General features: G+C 34.4%; 1 protein-coding gene across 2 annotated transcripts in view; it reads left to right on the top strand.

Moving 5' to 3' along the window:
* ABCA12 (ATP binding cassette subfamily A member 12) overlaps nucleotides 1-16,047 on the top strand; it is a 169,760-nt gene that overhangs the window by 67,375 nt on the left and 86,338 nt on the right. For both annotated transcript variants that reach the window (XR_004812608.2, XM_025441906.3), the window contains exons 6-9: nucleotides 1,983-2,168; nucleotides 4,061-4,239; nucleotides 10,278-10,390; nucleotides 15,017-15,089. Coding sequence is in view for 1 of the 2 variants with exons in the window: in XM_025441906.3 (XP_025297691.1) it covers nucleotides 1,983-2,168; nucleotides 4,061-4,239; nucleotides 10,278-10,390; nucleotides 15,017-15,089 (551 nt within the window). In the remaining variant the exon portion in view is untranslated. The remainder of the gene's footprint in view (nucleotides 1-1,982; nucleotides 2,169-4,060; nucleotides 4,240-10,277; nucleotides 10,391-15,016; nucleotides 15,090-16,047) is intronic.

The following is a 16,047-nucleotide window of genomic DNA, read 5'->3' as shown; positions in this document are numbered from 1 at the left end:
AATCCTGACTTTTCCTTACTGTGTTTCATCCAGCCAGACTCCTACTTTTATTTGGCTGGCCCCTGCTCTATGTGCTCTTCAGAAATTAAAGAGATCATTTTTTTCAATAGTTGCTAATGGACTTCTCTCTGTCTCTCTTGCTCACTATCTCTCTCAGTCATACACACATGCACACATATGCAATCCATGTTTTGTGTAGTAGACATTTCTTCCATCTGGATGGAACATAGGATATAGGACATAGCTTCGACTTTTATTCATTCTTCAGTGATCATAACCTCTGCTACTTAATATGTCGCTGTTAGTTACCTTTGAATTAACATTCTGTGTGAGGCATCTTCATAAACTGGTTTATGTAAATAAGCCAAAGGACAATGCAAATAGGGATTCCAGCAAAGCCATTTTTAAGCATCAAGGCAGTTCTGTCAGTGTGGGCTGAAATATAAGACTTTCCTGTTCAGTTTAGTCTAGACATTGAAAGTCCAGTTCCAACGAGAATAATATTTGAGATACCTAAAGCTCCCTATTTGGCATAAGAAGCCCCCAGTATGCTCAGTTAATTCCAATTTAAAGGCTCCCTAAATCAGGCCAGCAATGTAAATGGGGAGAAAGTTATTTTATTCCATTCCATTTCTTCCATATTAGTTTTTAGAAGCAAACAGTCTTCACTGGATCAGTTAAATTCTTTAATATCTAGGATAACAACACTATTCTCAAAGATACACTTCATTGTATTGAAACTCCCACATTCTCTTTCTCACATGGAATGAAATTTCAGAATCTTGTGAGGCAGCACAGAGTCATATATCCAGTGGAGATAAGTCAAAAATGAATTTTCTATGTATAGATACATATTTTTAGAGTAGTTGCAGCAGAGAAGGGATGTAAAAATTAGGATGACATATTGATGCCTGTGTCAGCAATCTCTCTCAATCTCTCTGATTCCTTTCTTTCTCTTTGCTGCTTTTTTGCAACCTTTGCAAAAATGAGTAGAGAAATCATTTTGGAGTGAGTTTATGTGTAATGTTAAGAAAGAGATATGGATGAATGACTAGAAGACTTGGCACTTATAGTATATCCTAGAATTAGTGGATCCTGTCTTATTCCATTCACTTAGAAGCTGCGTCGCTGGAAGGCAGAGTGTAGCTTTTGTGACATAATCTTAAAGGGGAAGATAAAGTTAATTGGCCCTCACTCATGGGGTTCTAAGAATTAATTGTTAGAAAGGACCCATTCAACATTATAACTAAATATAATTGGCTCTGTAAATACCTAAACAACTTAAAATAATGAATGTCATCACTATTATACCTGAAATTAGTGCTGTGTCTATGACTGGTCTGTACTGTGAAATATATGAAAGACTTACGATTCCATTACAGAAACACTTTCCAATCATTGCTGTTGTAAATTATATACTTTTATGTGTTTTCATATATATTTTCCTTTTCTCTTCATAAGTATAATTCCTAAATGAAGTATTTGCTTTACAGATGAAACATAATCCATGTTGGTCCACTCACTAAAAAAAAAAAACTACCGTGGGTTTTGGAAGCCAAAGCTCCTCCTCTCTGGAAGTCTTCCAAAGATCGCAGCCAGTTTCCCTTGAAGTGTCACAAAGAGTTAGGACAATCGAGTTTGCTGCTTAAATGCCTAGGAAAAAACTCAGATTTTTAAGTCTGAAGATTTTTGTCAGAAAAGATCTGATGCATTTAGCTTCTCTGGTCAGAGACAGGAAATCAATTAAACAAATCATATATGAATCATTTAAAACAACAATGACAAGAATTACCACATTCACACATTCTCTTGTAACTTTTCATAAATAAACCAAATGTATTTTAGTGTTATTTTAAAACTAGCTGTAATGTAGGGGCCTTAAAATAGCTATTCTAAAGGTAAGTCAGTTTCCTTGAAGACTAGACAACTTTATATCTATATTTATTAACATATTATTTCACTCTTCTCACATGTATTTTTAGCTGTTAGAGCAAAATTCAACTTCAGAAGACATACGAAGAAAACTGTGTGAGAGCTATCCAGACTATATCACTCGTTACGCCTTCTCTTGGACCACTCTAGGGAAAAACGTTTTTAACAAATTTTGCCTATCCAATATGACTTTTTTAGAGTCTTCTCTCCATGAACTAACCAACCAATTCTCTCAGGTGAGTGTAAATATTTTAATTTTATCAGGACATCTTAAACAATGAAAGGAAATGTATTGTTTCCATTCTTGTATCCACAAGGTGATTCCACTTGAGTCAGAGAGTAAGTCTATAACCCACATGGCCTGGGAAATGCTGACTGGAATATGTGCTCATGCTTGGCATGGATTCCTCACACAGAGGTTGACACACAATATCTAAGTCATATCTGCTTTGCATTTAAAGATGTAAGATTTATATATAAATAAATAAATAAATAAATAAATAAATAAATAAATAAGCAAGATTGAAATTATTATAATGTTGGACTGAAAATATTGCACTATGGTTATTATAGACATATCTTTGTAGATGGTTTTGCTCTATGGTGAATGAAGATTGTTTTGTCTGAGCTATTTAAGGAAGATTACTCAGGCTGTAATATAAGTGTAGTAATTAAACTATTGGAGCCATATAACTCTCAGCCCCGGGTGGCGCAGCGGTTTAGCGCTGCCTGCAGCCCAGGGTGAGATCCTGGATCGAGTCCCACGTCAGGCTCTCTGCATGGAGCCTGTTTCTCCCTCTGCCTGTGTCTCTGCCTCTCATTCTCTCTCTGTGTTTCTATGAATAAATAAATAAAATCTTAAAAAAAATTAGAATAATGGGTTATCTTTTTAATTTTTCTCACTAACATCATACTTACTTAAAAAATCTGATTTTTGATGAGACGATATGTCCCTCTCTTCAAAACATTGTATATTGGGGTCAAGGACTTTATATTGTAAAGTGGTAATGACCACTTTTATATGCTATTCTTAAATTATGATGTGCAAAGAAGGTACCCATACTCTACATTTAATGAAACCCCATATACAATGAAGATCACAAAAATACTCAGAATTTTCTTGAAATTTTATAAACAGGAATAAATGAAACATATCCACTTTTGATACTTTCCTCTTGATTCTCTGAATTTTATTGTAGTTTTTGTTAAGTACAGAATGCTTGAATTACCTTTAGTAATCTGAGTTTTCTAAATGAACCAGATTAGAGACACTGTTATAATAACCCCAATTCAACATAGAGCACTTAAAATGCTTTCTAAACAAATTCAGCAGTCATGTAGGGTAGAATGTGTGGTTAAGAATACATTGTTCAAAATCACATTCTCAGCATGAAAGAACTTGAATTACAACTGAACACAAAGCCTGACTTTACCAGTATGAATGAGTTTATTAAGAAAATTACTTCGGGTGGGAATATAATGAAGACATACTTTACTTTGAAAGTACTCATTGGGTCCTATGATCCAGAGCAAGAGCAAAAGTCACAGTTTTTGTTATTTGTTTGCTTATATTATAAAAATGTGATTATTAAATAGATTCACTCAGTATAAATCATTTATTATAACTAAAGTTTCTGTATGACAACAGAACTTTGGAAATATTTTATTCCACTAAGTGTGTATGTGTAATTATGGTAGCAAATATATATAGTTGTAAGGGTTCTGAACCCAAATAATAATTAAGATAAAGTCTGCTAATAGACACAGAGAAGATATGTCTGTAACTCCTAAACCAGATCCTAGGGAAAAGCAAAAACATTTCTCAGACTCTAATTTCATTTTAAGAAATTAATTTTAATTTCCAAAAATGCAATTTAAAATCTTTCTTATAAATACAGCTAAAAGTATAACCAAATTTGAAATATGCCAATTTCTGGAGGTATAGAAAAAAATCCAATTATGTTTAAGGACATTAAAAATTGTAATTTTTCCAAGCAAAGAATGACTTCAAAGTATATGGAAATCAGAAAGAATTATGTGAAAATCTAAATTTTTAATGCTTTTGAAAACAGTAAGTCATATGATACAATGCTGAACTCTCATTTTGCCCTGTTTGTTATTTTATAAGATATCAAGTGATCCCAGCAACCAGAAGACAGTATTCCAGGAAATGGTCAAAGTGCTGTCCTTCTTCTCACAAGTCCAAGAGCAGACCGCTGTGTGGCAGCTTCTTTCTAGTTTTCCAAATGTGTTCCAGAATGACACAACACTAAACAATCTACTTGATGTTCTTCGAAATGCAAATAGGTAAGAAAATACAAGAATCAAATGGAACAAAGAAGTTTGTTTTTTTTTTTTAATGTTACCTGTGAGGATCACTGCTAGGTAAGTAATTTAAACATGGGGCAAATAATCCTTCATGCTTTATTGCAAATTTAGCAATGAAGATGAGGGCATTGGTTAAGCAAAGGCAAAACACACACTAGAGTCATCAGGGCTATCCAAGAGTATGTGAGGAAGTGAGGGAGGGATCTTTTTTTTTAAAGATCTTTTTATTTATTTATTCTTGAGAGACACAGAGGCAGAGACATAGACAGAGGGAGAAGCAGGCTCCCTGTGGGGAGCCTGATATGGGACTCGATCTCAGGACCCCAGGATCATGACCTGAGCCAAAGGCAGATGCTCAACCACAGGCCCCCCCCCAAGACCCCCAGAAGGATCTATTATCAGTTGTTATTGCAGACCTTTTGAGAAAGAGGTGTATAAAAGGACCAATAGTCAATTAGAACATTGGCTCAGGCTCATTCAGGGACAAACAGAACTCTGTGCATTTAGCATTTAAACTGCCCAAGAATAAACTGTCCTGCTGGGTTTTAGTTGATACCATCCAATGTAAAATAACCTGTTGGTTGGAGTTTTGAATTGAGCCACCTCAGTGGGGTTGGCTTCCAACACGTGCAGCCAACCTATAAATAAACGATTTCAAAACTTGCGTACTAGTTTGGCTTTGTTTGGCACAAAGATCTGAAGTTATTTTTGCAGAAGAAACCCCTTTAAGGCTACTTTCCTTATAAAAGAGTTCAGACTAGCATTTCGAATTTAATGGGATCGTACTTAGTTTGACTTTGACTCCTGTGTAGCTGATTTAGAAATGCACATTGAAGACAACAACAACACTACATCAACAACTATCAGTTATTGTGTGTCTGTTTTATACCAGACACTTTACTGAGTCCTTTATATATACCACATTAAACACTACAACTAAACTAGTATTTATTTTGTAAATGATGTGACAAAGGGTCAAGAAAATGAAATATTTGATGATTATACAGCAAGGAAGATTTAATCCTGAGTTTTCTAACTCCAGAATCCAGGCTGCCTCTCTAATATGCCACTAAGAACACAACGTATTCCATCTCTAATGTCTGAAGTACCAGAAGAGAGTGTTCTCATCTTCTTTGGAAAGCCTCCAGGAGCTTCCAAAGACCTTATAATAAGACCTTATTTTGGTGCATTAATCTCTTTTGATTCCACAACAATGCTATAAGATTGAGACAACTGATATCTCCATTTTGTAGAAGAGGAAATAAAGCTTTTCAAATGACCTAGCCAAAGTTCTAGAACTAGTAAGTGGCAAAGATAGGACTCAGGGCTGAGGAATCCAAAGCCAAGTCCTATGCTCCTTCCACAGTAGCACATCATAACTAAATTACAGAAGGAGCAAGATCTTAAGAAGTTTGGTTCTCTAGACTTGTCCTCATTTTAGCAGTTGGTGTAATTTTCACTCACCCAGAATTTTGACACTTCATCCCCTTGCTCTTATTTGTATTCTGTTTTAACAAGCAAATGGATAAATCAATTAAAAGAGAAAGAGAATCATTTGAATTACATAGTGTAGCAATAAAAAGAGTCAAAGTAACAATCAGACCACATTAAGACATCACTACACACTCACACTAGAATGTATAAAATTTTAAAAGATGGACAAGCCCAATTGTTGGCAAAAAGGTAAAACAAATAGAACTCTTTGGAATGCAGTGTGATAGCTTCTAATGAAGTTAACAGTAGGCCCATATGATGTGGCCTTCTATTCTTGGATATTTACCCAATAAAATAAAAAGCATATGCCCACATGAAGACTTATATGCTATGTTTATAGCAGATTTATTCATAATAGCTAAAAATTGGAGGAAAAAGCCAAATATCCATAAATAGAATTATAAAAGAATTATAGTTCATTTATAATTCTACTCAACAAGAAAAACAGATTACTGAATCACACAATAATGTAAATAAATATGAATATTATGCAGGCAAAAGAATCCAGCCCCCCCCCCCAAAAAAAAGAACACCTACTGGGTGTATAGGTATTATATTATTCCATTTATATGATGTTCTAAATTGCTAAAATAAGTTTATTGCATTAGAAATTAGATGAGTGGGTCCTAGGACATCTCTTGGGGGAACATGAGAAAACTTTCTGGGGATTATTGACATGCTTTTATATCTTATTAGCGTAATGGCTGTATCAGTATACATATTTGTTAAAACTCACTGAATTATCACCTAAAATAAGTGCATATTATTGCATGTGAATTATACCTCAATGAAATTTGGCTAAGAAACAAATAAAAAACAAAAATCCCACCAAATAATATTCCATAGAAGATAGGAGATCCAAAAAATACTTTAGATTTAAAAATAAATAAGTAAATAAAATACTTTAGGCATTATTTTAGTGAAGTAAATTATGGGCATGCACTGTGGCTATTTTAACTGTCTTAAAATTTTAAATAAAATTGTGTGTATTATAGATTTATGCAATAGAGCATACTTTCTGTTAATAATTACAAATGTTGTAAACCAGTCTACATAATAATGAAAAAGAAGACAGAAATAGCTAAAAGAAATAGCTTCAAATTATTTGAAAGTAAATGACTCAGTCAGTTATGCATCCATCTCTTGATTTTGGCTCAAGTCATGATCTTAGGATTATGACCTTGAGCCCCATATCAGGCCACACACTGGAGCCTGCTTGGGATTCTCTCTCTCCCTCCACCCTTCCCTCCCTTAAAAAAAAAAAAAAAAAAAAAAAAAAAAGCAAATGACATTTGACTTTAAACAACTCTTTTTTTAAGTGGTCAATATTTAATTTAGCTTTTTATTACTAATTTATACACTTGTTCTTTTCTAGTATGATAGCCCCAGGCTACCTAATATGATAACCACATATGGATTTTAGCTAAAACTCTGAATTTTTAACTGTATTTAAATGGTAAACACTGATATTTTGAGTATGTTCGGAACAATGTTGGTATATGAACTTGCTTTTTCATCTGTCATTGTAATGAAATCTAAATACAGATTAAATATTTTTTTAAAGATTTCTTTCTTCCTCTCTCTCGCTCTCTTATTTATTTATTTTATTTTATTTTATTTTATTTTATTTTATTTTATTTTGTTTTATTTATTTTTTTTTTTTTTGAGAGAGAGAGAGAGAGAGAGAGAGAGAGAGACTGTGCTCATGAGTGAGAAAGGGGCAAAGGGAGGGGGGAAGACTTCCCAAGCAGACTTCCCATTGAGCATGGAGACTGACATGGTGCTTAATCCCAGGACCCTGAGATCATGACCTGAGCCAAAATCAAGGGGCAGACATTTAACTGAGTCACCCTGAACCCCCCTGAATATTTAAATATTCAATAAAAATTTAGCATATGAGTTGAGATGCTCCAAAAATATAAAATTCATTGTGAGTTTTGAAAACTTAGAATAGTAAGAGATTTAAAATATTTCATTAATAATTTTTATATCGATTAGCTATTGAAGTAATAACATTTTAGATATATTGGATTCAATAGAATATTTTATTAAAATTAATTTCTTCTGTTTAACTTTTTAATGTGACTACTATACAATTTAAATATGTGACTTGCATTATATTTCTATTGGAGAATGCTTTGAAACCATTTTTTAAAGATAAATCTTCTTTATTACTGTTATTAAACTGACAGTGTAGGTAAGAGCCATACTTTCCTCACATAATTGACTGTATATGAAATTAGTTTCATTGGTTTATCTTACTCTTGTTGGTCAAGTAATAGAGATAAATGAACCCCACAAAAACTTTAGTCATTTCCTTCAAAAACTTTTTTATTTTTTGAGGTATACATCATTATTAACCCATCACCAAAACTAAATTATATAATGTTAATGTTATGGCAGAAATTAGCAAAAATGAGCAACCCCCCAAAAATCAAGAAGTCTATATGGAAAAAATGTATGTGATTTTCACCATTTATGAGAGAGCTGTGCTGAAATACAAATCATGAAAACTCTTGTAAAATTATCTTTACTTATGACTTTTGGGGGGTAACTTCTGTTTTTATGTGATAAAGAGCAGGGGGAAAAAGTCTGTGAAGTAGAATAAAAATATTTGATCAATGAATGGTTCAAAGGATTTCAGAGAGGATGAAGGCCAGGTGTCATTATTTTTAAGTTAAACGTTTTGGAAGGAAAAGATAAATTAAGTCTTCTGATAGTTTATTAACGATGTTAATAACAATAATGTTGACAGCTTTAATGAGATTGCCAATGGTTCAGTCTCTGAAGGTGTTACTGTTTGACAACAGAGTAGGTGAGTCAGGCAGAGAGGGCCAAGCTGGGAGAAGGCTGGCAGAAATCTGTAAGCTGAGACCATCTAACTTGTCTCTGCGGTCACCAGGATTCAGAAAGAACCCAAAGTCTGAGAACTGGAAGATTCTTTGGGCAAATATAAAAATGCCTGAGGTATCCACTGTTACATAGAGAGAGCAGAGATGAAAAAATACAGCTAAGCATCTATGGCCAAGCACAATAACAAGTTACCAATGCCCATGGGCTCTGTGCAGGAAATCTCTGCCTTCCTCTTGCCCAGCAATGTTGGGTCAAAATTTCAGTGTCAGAGGCAAGATTTAGAATGGAAAGACTGTAAACTTTGAAATTAGACAATATCAGCTGCATGTATACATACTGGGCAACCTTGTTTACGTTATGTAACTTTTCAAGCTCTAATTTTCCCATTGTGTAAAACAGGGCAAATAAAGTGGACTTTACAGAATTATTGGAGTACTAAATAAAATTATATATATGTGTGTATCTACACATATGCACATATCTATATGTGTACCTCATACTATACTAGAATCTAGAAGATGCTCAAAATTTACTTTTCCAAATACAGCTTTTATTCATAGCTAAGGAGCTGAAACTAAAATGACCTTCATCTAAATATTAAAATTTCAAAAATACTGTAGAAAACGATGAAAGTATGTGCACATACTAAATCTATTGCTGGAGTGAGCCTTTAGTTGACTAAGGTACATAGGGAAAAACTATTAGCTAATTTGTACATTTAGCCCTACAATGGCAGAGTGTTAACAAAGCCTATTGTTCTAGTTACTACTCATGTAAATTAAAACACTGTCCTTGATTATTGATATAAATCAGAGTATTTGGGAAATTCAGACATACAATGACAACTTTTTTTAATGTACTAATGACAATAAGGGGATTAAAAGGACATTTCTTAAGAAACAAATTGCTTTTTTGAACGTATGGAATGAACTCAAATGTAAGTGAATTTGCTGATTGGCCTTCCCCAGTGCAGACTGCCCATCTCATTTGTAACATAAAAATTCTAGGAAGATAGTGCCAGTTAGTCTGGATATTAATTTTGAGCTACCCTTGGAGCAGTGCCTACGGGACACTTAGAGGATAGAATGCAGTCTTTAATTAGGGCAAGCTCCATTTCTTTTTCAAAAATATTACCATTTGTTTAGCAAAAGATAAATTTTATCAAATGCTTAAGTAATTATTATTCCTGAAGTGGGGAATTAAAAATATTAAAAAATATTAGAAGAATATATATATTCTATATATATATATAGAAAAATATATTAAAATATTTTAATGAAAATATTTTAATTAAATATTAAAAAATATTTAATTTTTCCTTTAAAAAGAGAAAAAAGGCATCCTTTCATTGGACCTTGCTTTTCCTAACCACTTATTTGTAAGTCTTAACAGAAACACTTGATGTGAACTTTACTCCCTCACTTTTAGGCTGTTGAATTCCCCAGTCTTTAGAATCCGGGAAACGTAATGTGCTCTGTCTGGTTCAAGAACATTTTGGGGGGATTTTGTGCATGAACAGACAAGTAATTAAACGACAAAAGCAGCATCTTGTCTCTTATGCTATAAAAATAATTTTCTATACTGTAGCCATTTTCTCCTTGAATTAACCTTTTGTTTCTGTCTGCAAACCCTGAAATGTGATCTGGTTTAATTGTTTTTTGACTCTCTAGTGCGCTGCTGGTCGTGCAGAAGGTTTATCCACATGTCACAACTAACGAAGGTTTCAAAACACTCCATAAATCTGTTAAACATCTGCTGTACACTCTGGACTCCCCAGCTCGAGGTATTATAGTTCCAGCTTACTCTATTCTGTTATGTGACGTGAAGCCTGTTGGAAATATAAAACAGAGTGCAACCGAAGTAATCATTTATAGATGATATTATTCTTAGGTAGCCAAATATGCCTCAATGAAATCTGGATCTCTAGCTAATCAAAGAAAGGGAGAAATGGCCAAAAAAGAGGCTGTGACTTTTGAGAATTTTTATATTTAGGTGAAAATTATCTCTTAGTTTGTAAAGCTATGTTTATACTTGATAGAGAAAATAAATATCAGGACCAAGCCTCAACAAATAGATTTCTACCACTTTTTCAAATCAAAGCCTACACTGAATTGTGGTATTTTTACCCTCATTTCCAAATTTTGGCTTTTTATTCGAGATGAATCTTTCATTGGTAAAAATATATATCAGGACATCCGGGTGGCTCGGCGGTTTAGCGCCTGCCTTCGGCCCAGGGCATGATCCTAGAGTCCCAGGATCCAGTCCCACATCGGGCTCCCCGCATGGAGCCTGCTTCTCCCTCTGCCTGTGTCTCTGCCTCTCTGTCTCTCTGTCTCTCTCTCTCTCTGTCTGTCTCTCATGAATAAATAAATTATATATATATATATATATATATATATATATATATATATCCCTTAACCATGAACATCAGTGTAATAGACTGTCATTCCCAGTAAGACAAGACATGTTTCTAGTGAGTCATATAATGTCATCTTTGCATATGTAAAATAGCATTATATACCACATGCATGGAAATAAACAGATACATACACACAGGCACATACAAACAAAGATTTAGGGTTGTAAGGAATCAATCTCTATTCTCAAGTACCAAGTAAAATGTTTGGTACTTGGTTGGCTGAGTTTGTTAGTTTTCAAATATGTAGATTTTACCTTTGGATTACAAATTAAGTATCCTGAGAGCATCAGGTCACAAGCTGATTGTTCATTATACTATTGCTCATTAAACTGTTAGTTTTCCTATGGATAGCAAGTTTGGATAGGCTTTGCAGAATTCTCCTTGGACGATCTAACATACCATTGGAAACCAATTTCTGTGAGGCTAGAGCATTTTTTTGTATATATAATTACAGAATTAATGACTAGTTTGCAAGATTGATTGTTGTTAAATTTAATGGTCTTGACAAACATTGGGAAAAAATGCTTGCTCTTTAAAAAAAAAAAAAAAAGTCCTGGCCAGAAAACCAGACTGTACACTAACAAACACTAATTATTTCCTCTGTATTTTTTTATTTGCATTTTGAAGACTTGAGAACTTTGAGTTTCTTCTTACCATTCTTTTTCTTTTCATCTTCAGACTCACACCTTGTAATTATATAAGTTAAGGGATAAAGTTAAAAAAAAAATCTTACAAAGGACAAAAAAGCTCATCAGTGGTCTACTTAGAAGCCAAAGAAGTAAGCACCACTTCTAATTAACTGAAGCATCAAAACACTTTTCCTGGTGAACAGTACAGCTCAGTTTTCAATATTTAAGAATGGTCCTATCTCAGGTCTATCAACATGCTAATGATTTTACATCTATTAAAACATGTTTTGGGTGGTCAGGTTGACCAGGAAATACAATCAAAGAAATATGTTGTTATTATAAAATTAGAGCTGCTTACATTTGTTTGTGTTTTTAATTTCCTGCACTTGCAACTTCTTTGGTCTGAAGATTAATAAAAGTCAATTAAAGTCTTTAAAGTCAATTCTTGGAAAACATTAGCCCCAAATCCCTACCTGCTTGAGTGGAAATTTTGTGGTCTTTGAAAAATTCTTCTAGTTATTCCTGGGAATTCTCCAGAGAACTAAAACTTGTCATTGAAGGCTGAACCGGTGGCCCTAGTTCAACAGTGCAAGGGCCTCTAGCCCCAAGTACAGACACCTCTATGTTGCCTAGGCCACCTGGTGCTTAGTCTTCATGGCTTTTAGGAGTATTTGTGAAACCGGCACACTTCTCCTTTGGCTTTGTACTCAGTTAAGCTGGAGTTGGGTATTGTCTCACAGCAAAGTTGCTTGGGCTCTCTCTAATGGATGACACGGTTCAGATAGCTTTGAATGTTTTGTACCACTCTTTCAAAGAAGAAAGATAAGAGTTAGTACTTTTTGTATCAATGCTAAGTGCTTTACTATCGTAAATCACTTTCTTCATGAAAATAAGTCTATAAGATAGAATTATTCTTCTATTTTACAGACAAAGAAACTGAGGCATAAGGAGGCTGGGCAATTTGCCTATGTTACCTACCCTGCAAGTGACCAAAATGAGATTAGATAACCTCGATCTGTCTGTCCACAAAGCCAATTGCTTTAACTCTTTGCCAAATGGCCTTACTCACATTTACTTTCTGGGATATATACGCACTTGATTCCAAGATATTTCATGTGGTCATGCAAGTACCTGCCATCATCAGACCTCAAAATGGCTCCCACTTCTAGCCATTGTAGAGTTTGACTTATCATGACAGATTCCTTCCCACATAAGTTTTTCAACAACCATCCCCCCCATTCCTCTCTGCACTCTGATTCCTACAAACCTTTCCCATCCCATGTCCATCTGTTCTTCAACACACTGTAAGGTTTCTTTAGGAGACTACAGAGCCATGACAATATGGAGATTCTAATATACAGGAAGAAGATTGTCTCCTCATTTCCTGTCTTAGGGATCTAATTCTCAGCTCTGCCCTAGTGAAGATCCCTGCCTCACAGTTAATATGCTTTAGCATTTCCATTTATAAACACTGAGTTTTGAGAACAGGGATATCTTTGTGACTCATTAAAGTTTGCTCTTTTGCAAAGTAGTAAATTATATGAAATTACTTCTTTAAATGGAAAGCCATCCTTACTGATGAAAAGAGATTATTTGTGCACTAGATTTCTTTCTACATCTATGGGTACATTTTTAAAATATGCCTAGCCCTACAAGTAAAAAACAAGTAAAGTCTTACTTTTTCAAAGCTCTGTAAAAGTTTGTATTTCATTAAAGCCTATTTAGTACATTATTTCTTCCAAGATATTTTATAGTCTAGAGGGAATTGTGGCCAGAGGGAAGAGTCCCTACTCAATGTCAGGGTCAAGTCTATCATTGATATGTACAAAGCTAATTTCTATTAGTTACTCGTCCAAATAGTTTAATGAGGAAGAGAATTCTGTAACCATTTGGTATACAAATGCCAATAAACTTGCTCAGCATTACATAAGAATTTAAAGTGAGCAAGATTCAATCTTGGAAAAATGGTTTATATACTTTTACTTTGCAAATGTATAAGTCCCAACAGAGCTCTATCCTTGATTCTTCTATATATGCATGCCAACAAATAATAGATATCACCATTATTAATTAAGCTTATTTATTCTGGGTATCTTCATTCTTAGTTCTTTACCTCACTGATGCATTCCTATCGCTAGAGCAATAACATTCAGCTACACCTTGAGCAGAACACAGGAAACCTCTACTCTGCTGCACAGGAAGACTGAAAAAGCCCCTGTGCCAAGTCCAAGCAATGGCACAAATATTACTCATCCACCACTGATACAGAGGTGGACAAGGAGGTCTTTCATTTAGTGATAGTCACTTTTACACACATCCTAATTTAAATAAACTCATTGATCAGCACCAGAAAAGTATGGATGATTGCATAGTTTTGCAATAGGACCTTTATAAAAGCCTTTAAGACACACTAACTAGGGACGATGAGAGAACAATTAATGCCAGTAATAAAATATCCTTCTGAAAGAGATTAGACCAGTGTTAAAAATATCAGCACTGAAAGATATTGGATTATAAGGAATAAGTAGTGTCTCAAGAGAAGACTGCAAGAATTGATTCCATTTCCCTAAAGGGGCTGAATGAAAGCTTCGGATTTATGATTTTTATTTATGCAGTAGCCATTAAAAGTACTCTCATGTTCAATTTTTCATGTGAATACTGTTGCACACTTATTTTTTTATGATACAATGTTATGTGGCAAGCTGAATCAGCAACGTATTTAACTTCTAGGGGCAATTCACAGTGTTGAATTAGACCTTCCCATATGGTTTCCATTAGTTAGCGAAGCTTTCCACACTTTGAACCTTCATATTATTTGAGACCACTCAGAACAGTTCTGTTAATATGAGCCAATTTGCATTCACAGCTGCATTCAGTTGAAATCAGTGGCTGCTTTTTGAAAGATGGAAAATATAGATTAGTGATAGCAGATGTTTCCTAAGGCTACATTCTTGACAACTGAAGGCAAAAAAATCCAGTGACCTGTAAGACTGAAACTGGGCCTCATTTGGTTAACAAATCACGTGGTAGGCAGTCTGCATTATAGTATTCAAGAGTCATCTATGCATACAGGTCTTAGGAGAAAATAACGTTTTGACAGAGAAAGAATTTCTTACAGAAACGCATGTGCTTGACCATTGGGGTTATTCTGATTAGCAGGCATCTATTATTTATAAATATCCTCACTGTTTCGAAAACAAAAAGAGCATAGCTATCTTTTGTAAAATCTTTTGGAGAAGAATTCTGCAGATTTTTCTGCATTTTCTTCCCATTTATTTACCTGTGATCATTTTTGCTATGAAAAATAAATCCTTGAAGCAAATATGTTTACTGCTTAATTATATAAATGTCATTTCTGCAGGTGGCTCTGATAATGTGACGCATGTGTGGCATGAGGAAGGTGGGCAGTTATCCCCAAGCAGCCTGGCTGCACAGTAAGTCTTCCTTTGTTGGTCTGTTGGTTTATTTCTGAACTAGTAGATAACTTGTCTGAATAAGCAAGTGACACAATTTGTAAACATAATTCTTGTATCAGTTTGTAAGACTTTGAAATAGAAAAATCCACTGTTGACTGACCTAAGAAAAGGACATAGCTGAAATGTAGTAAAGTTGAAACTTATTTTTTCATATTATCCAGTGACACTTTTGGAGAATGCAACATGAGCATCTCTTTTTCAGTTGTGTCATTGTATATAACTAGATCCAGTGTGTCCTGTCTGGTTTGATTACCTTATGTCTCTGAGGAAAATCTAGGTGGAGGTCCAATTTCAACTTTTTAAGTTCTTTCATTATGAAAGATATATAAGCATCTGATTTTTCACATTATGACTTATTTTATTTTATTATTTTATTTTTTTAAAGATTTTATTTATTCATGAGAGATACAGAGAGAGAGGCAGGGACACAGGCAGAGGGAGAAGCAGGCTCCATGCAGGAAGCCCGATGTGGGACTCGATCCTGGGTCTCCAGGATCAGGCCCTGGGCTGAAGGCAGGCTGTAAACCCGTGAGCCACCCAGCGATCCCATTATGACTTATTTTAGTTTTTAAAAATCATGATATTCCTTACACCAGTCAAGGTAATACAACATCTGTTTGCTTCTGTAGCATATGCATGGGTAAAACTGTTTGTAGATAATTTAATTTTGGACTCTATTGGGGCATGTGAATATGTTGTCCCAGAAATAGGCAATGGAAATGATAACAGCAGTCTTGGCCTCTAAAGACCATTAATGTAAGCAGTTCTCTGAAGGAACTGTAATAATCATAGTAGGGAATGCATGCAGTTGCCTGTAGAAGCTGATTGAAGTAAATTCCTATAGCTCAAGGCAAATTTAGAGACTAGATGGACTGTTATGTAAACGTTGTTTTGGCCTGATAAATTATACTATTGA

This window comes from Canis lupus, chromosome 37, assembly GCF_003254725.2.
Source record: "Canis lupus dingo isolate Sandy chromosome 37, ASM325472v2, whole genome shotgun sequence".
Taxonomy (NCBI): domain Eukaryota; kingdom Metazoa; phylum Chordata; class Mammalia; order Carnivora; family Canidae; genus Canis; species Canis lupus.
Note: the sequence above shows the minus strand (reverse complement) of the source record. Positions and strands in the feature narration are given on the sequence as shown.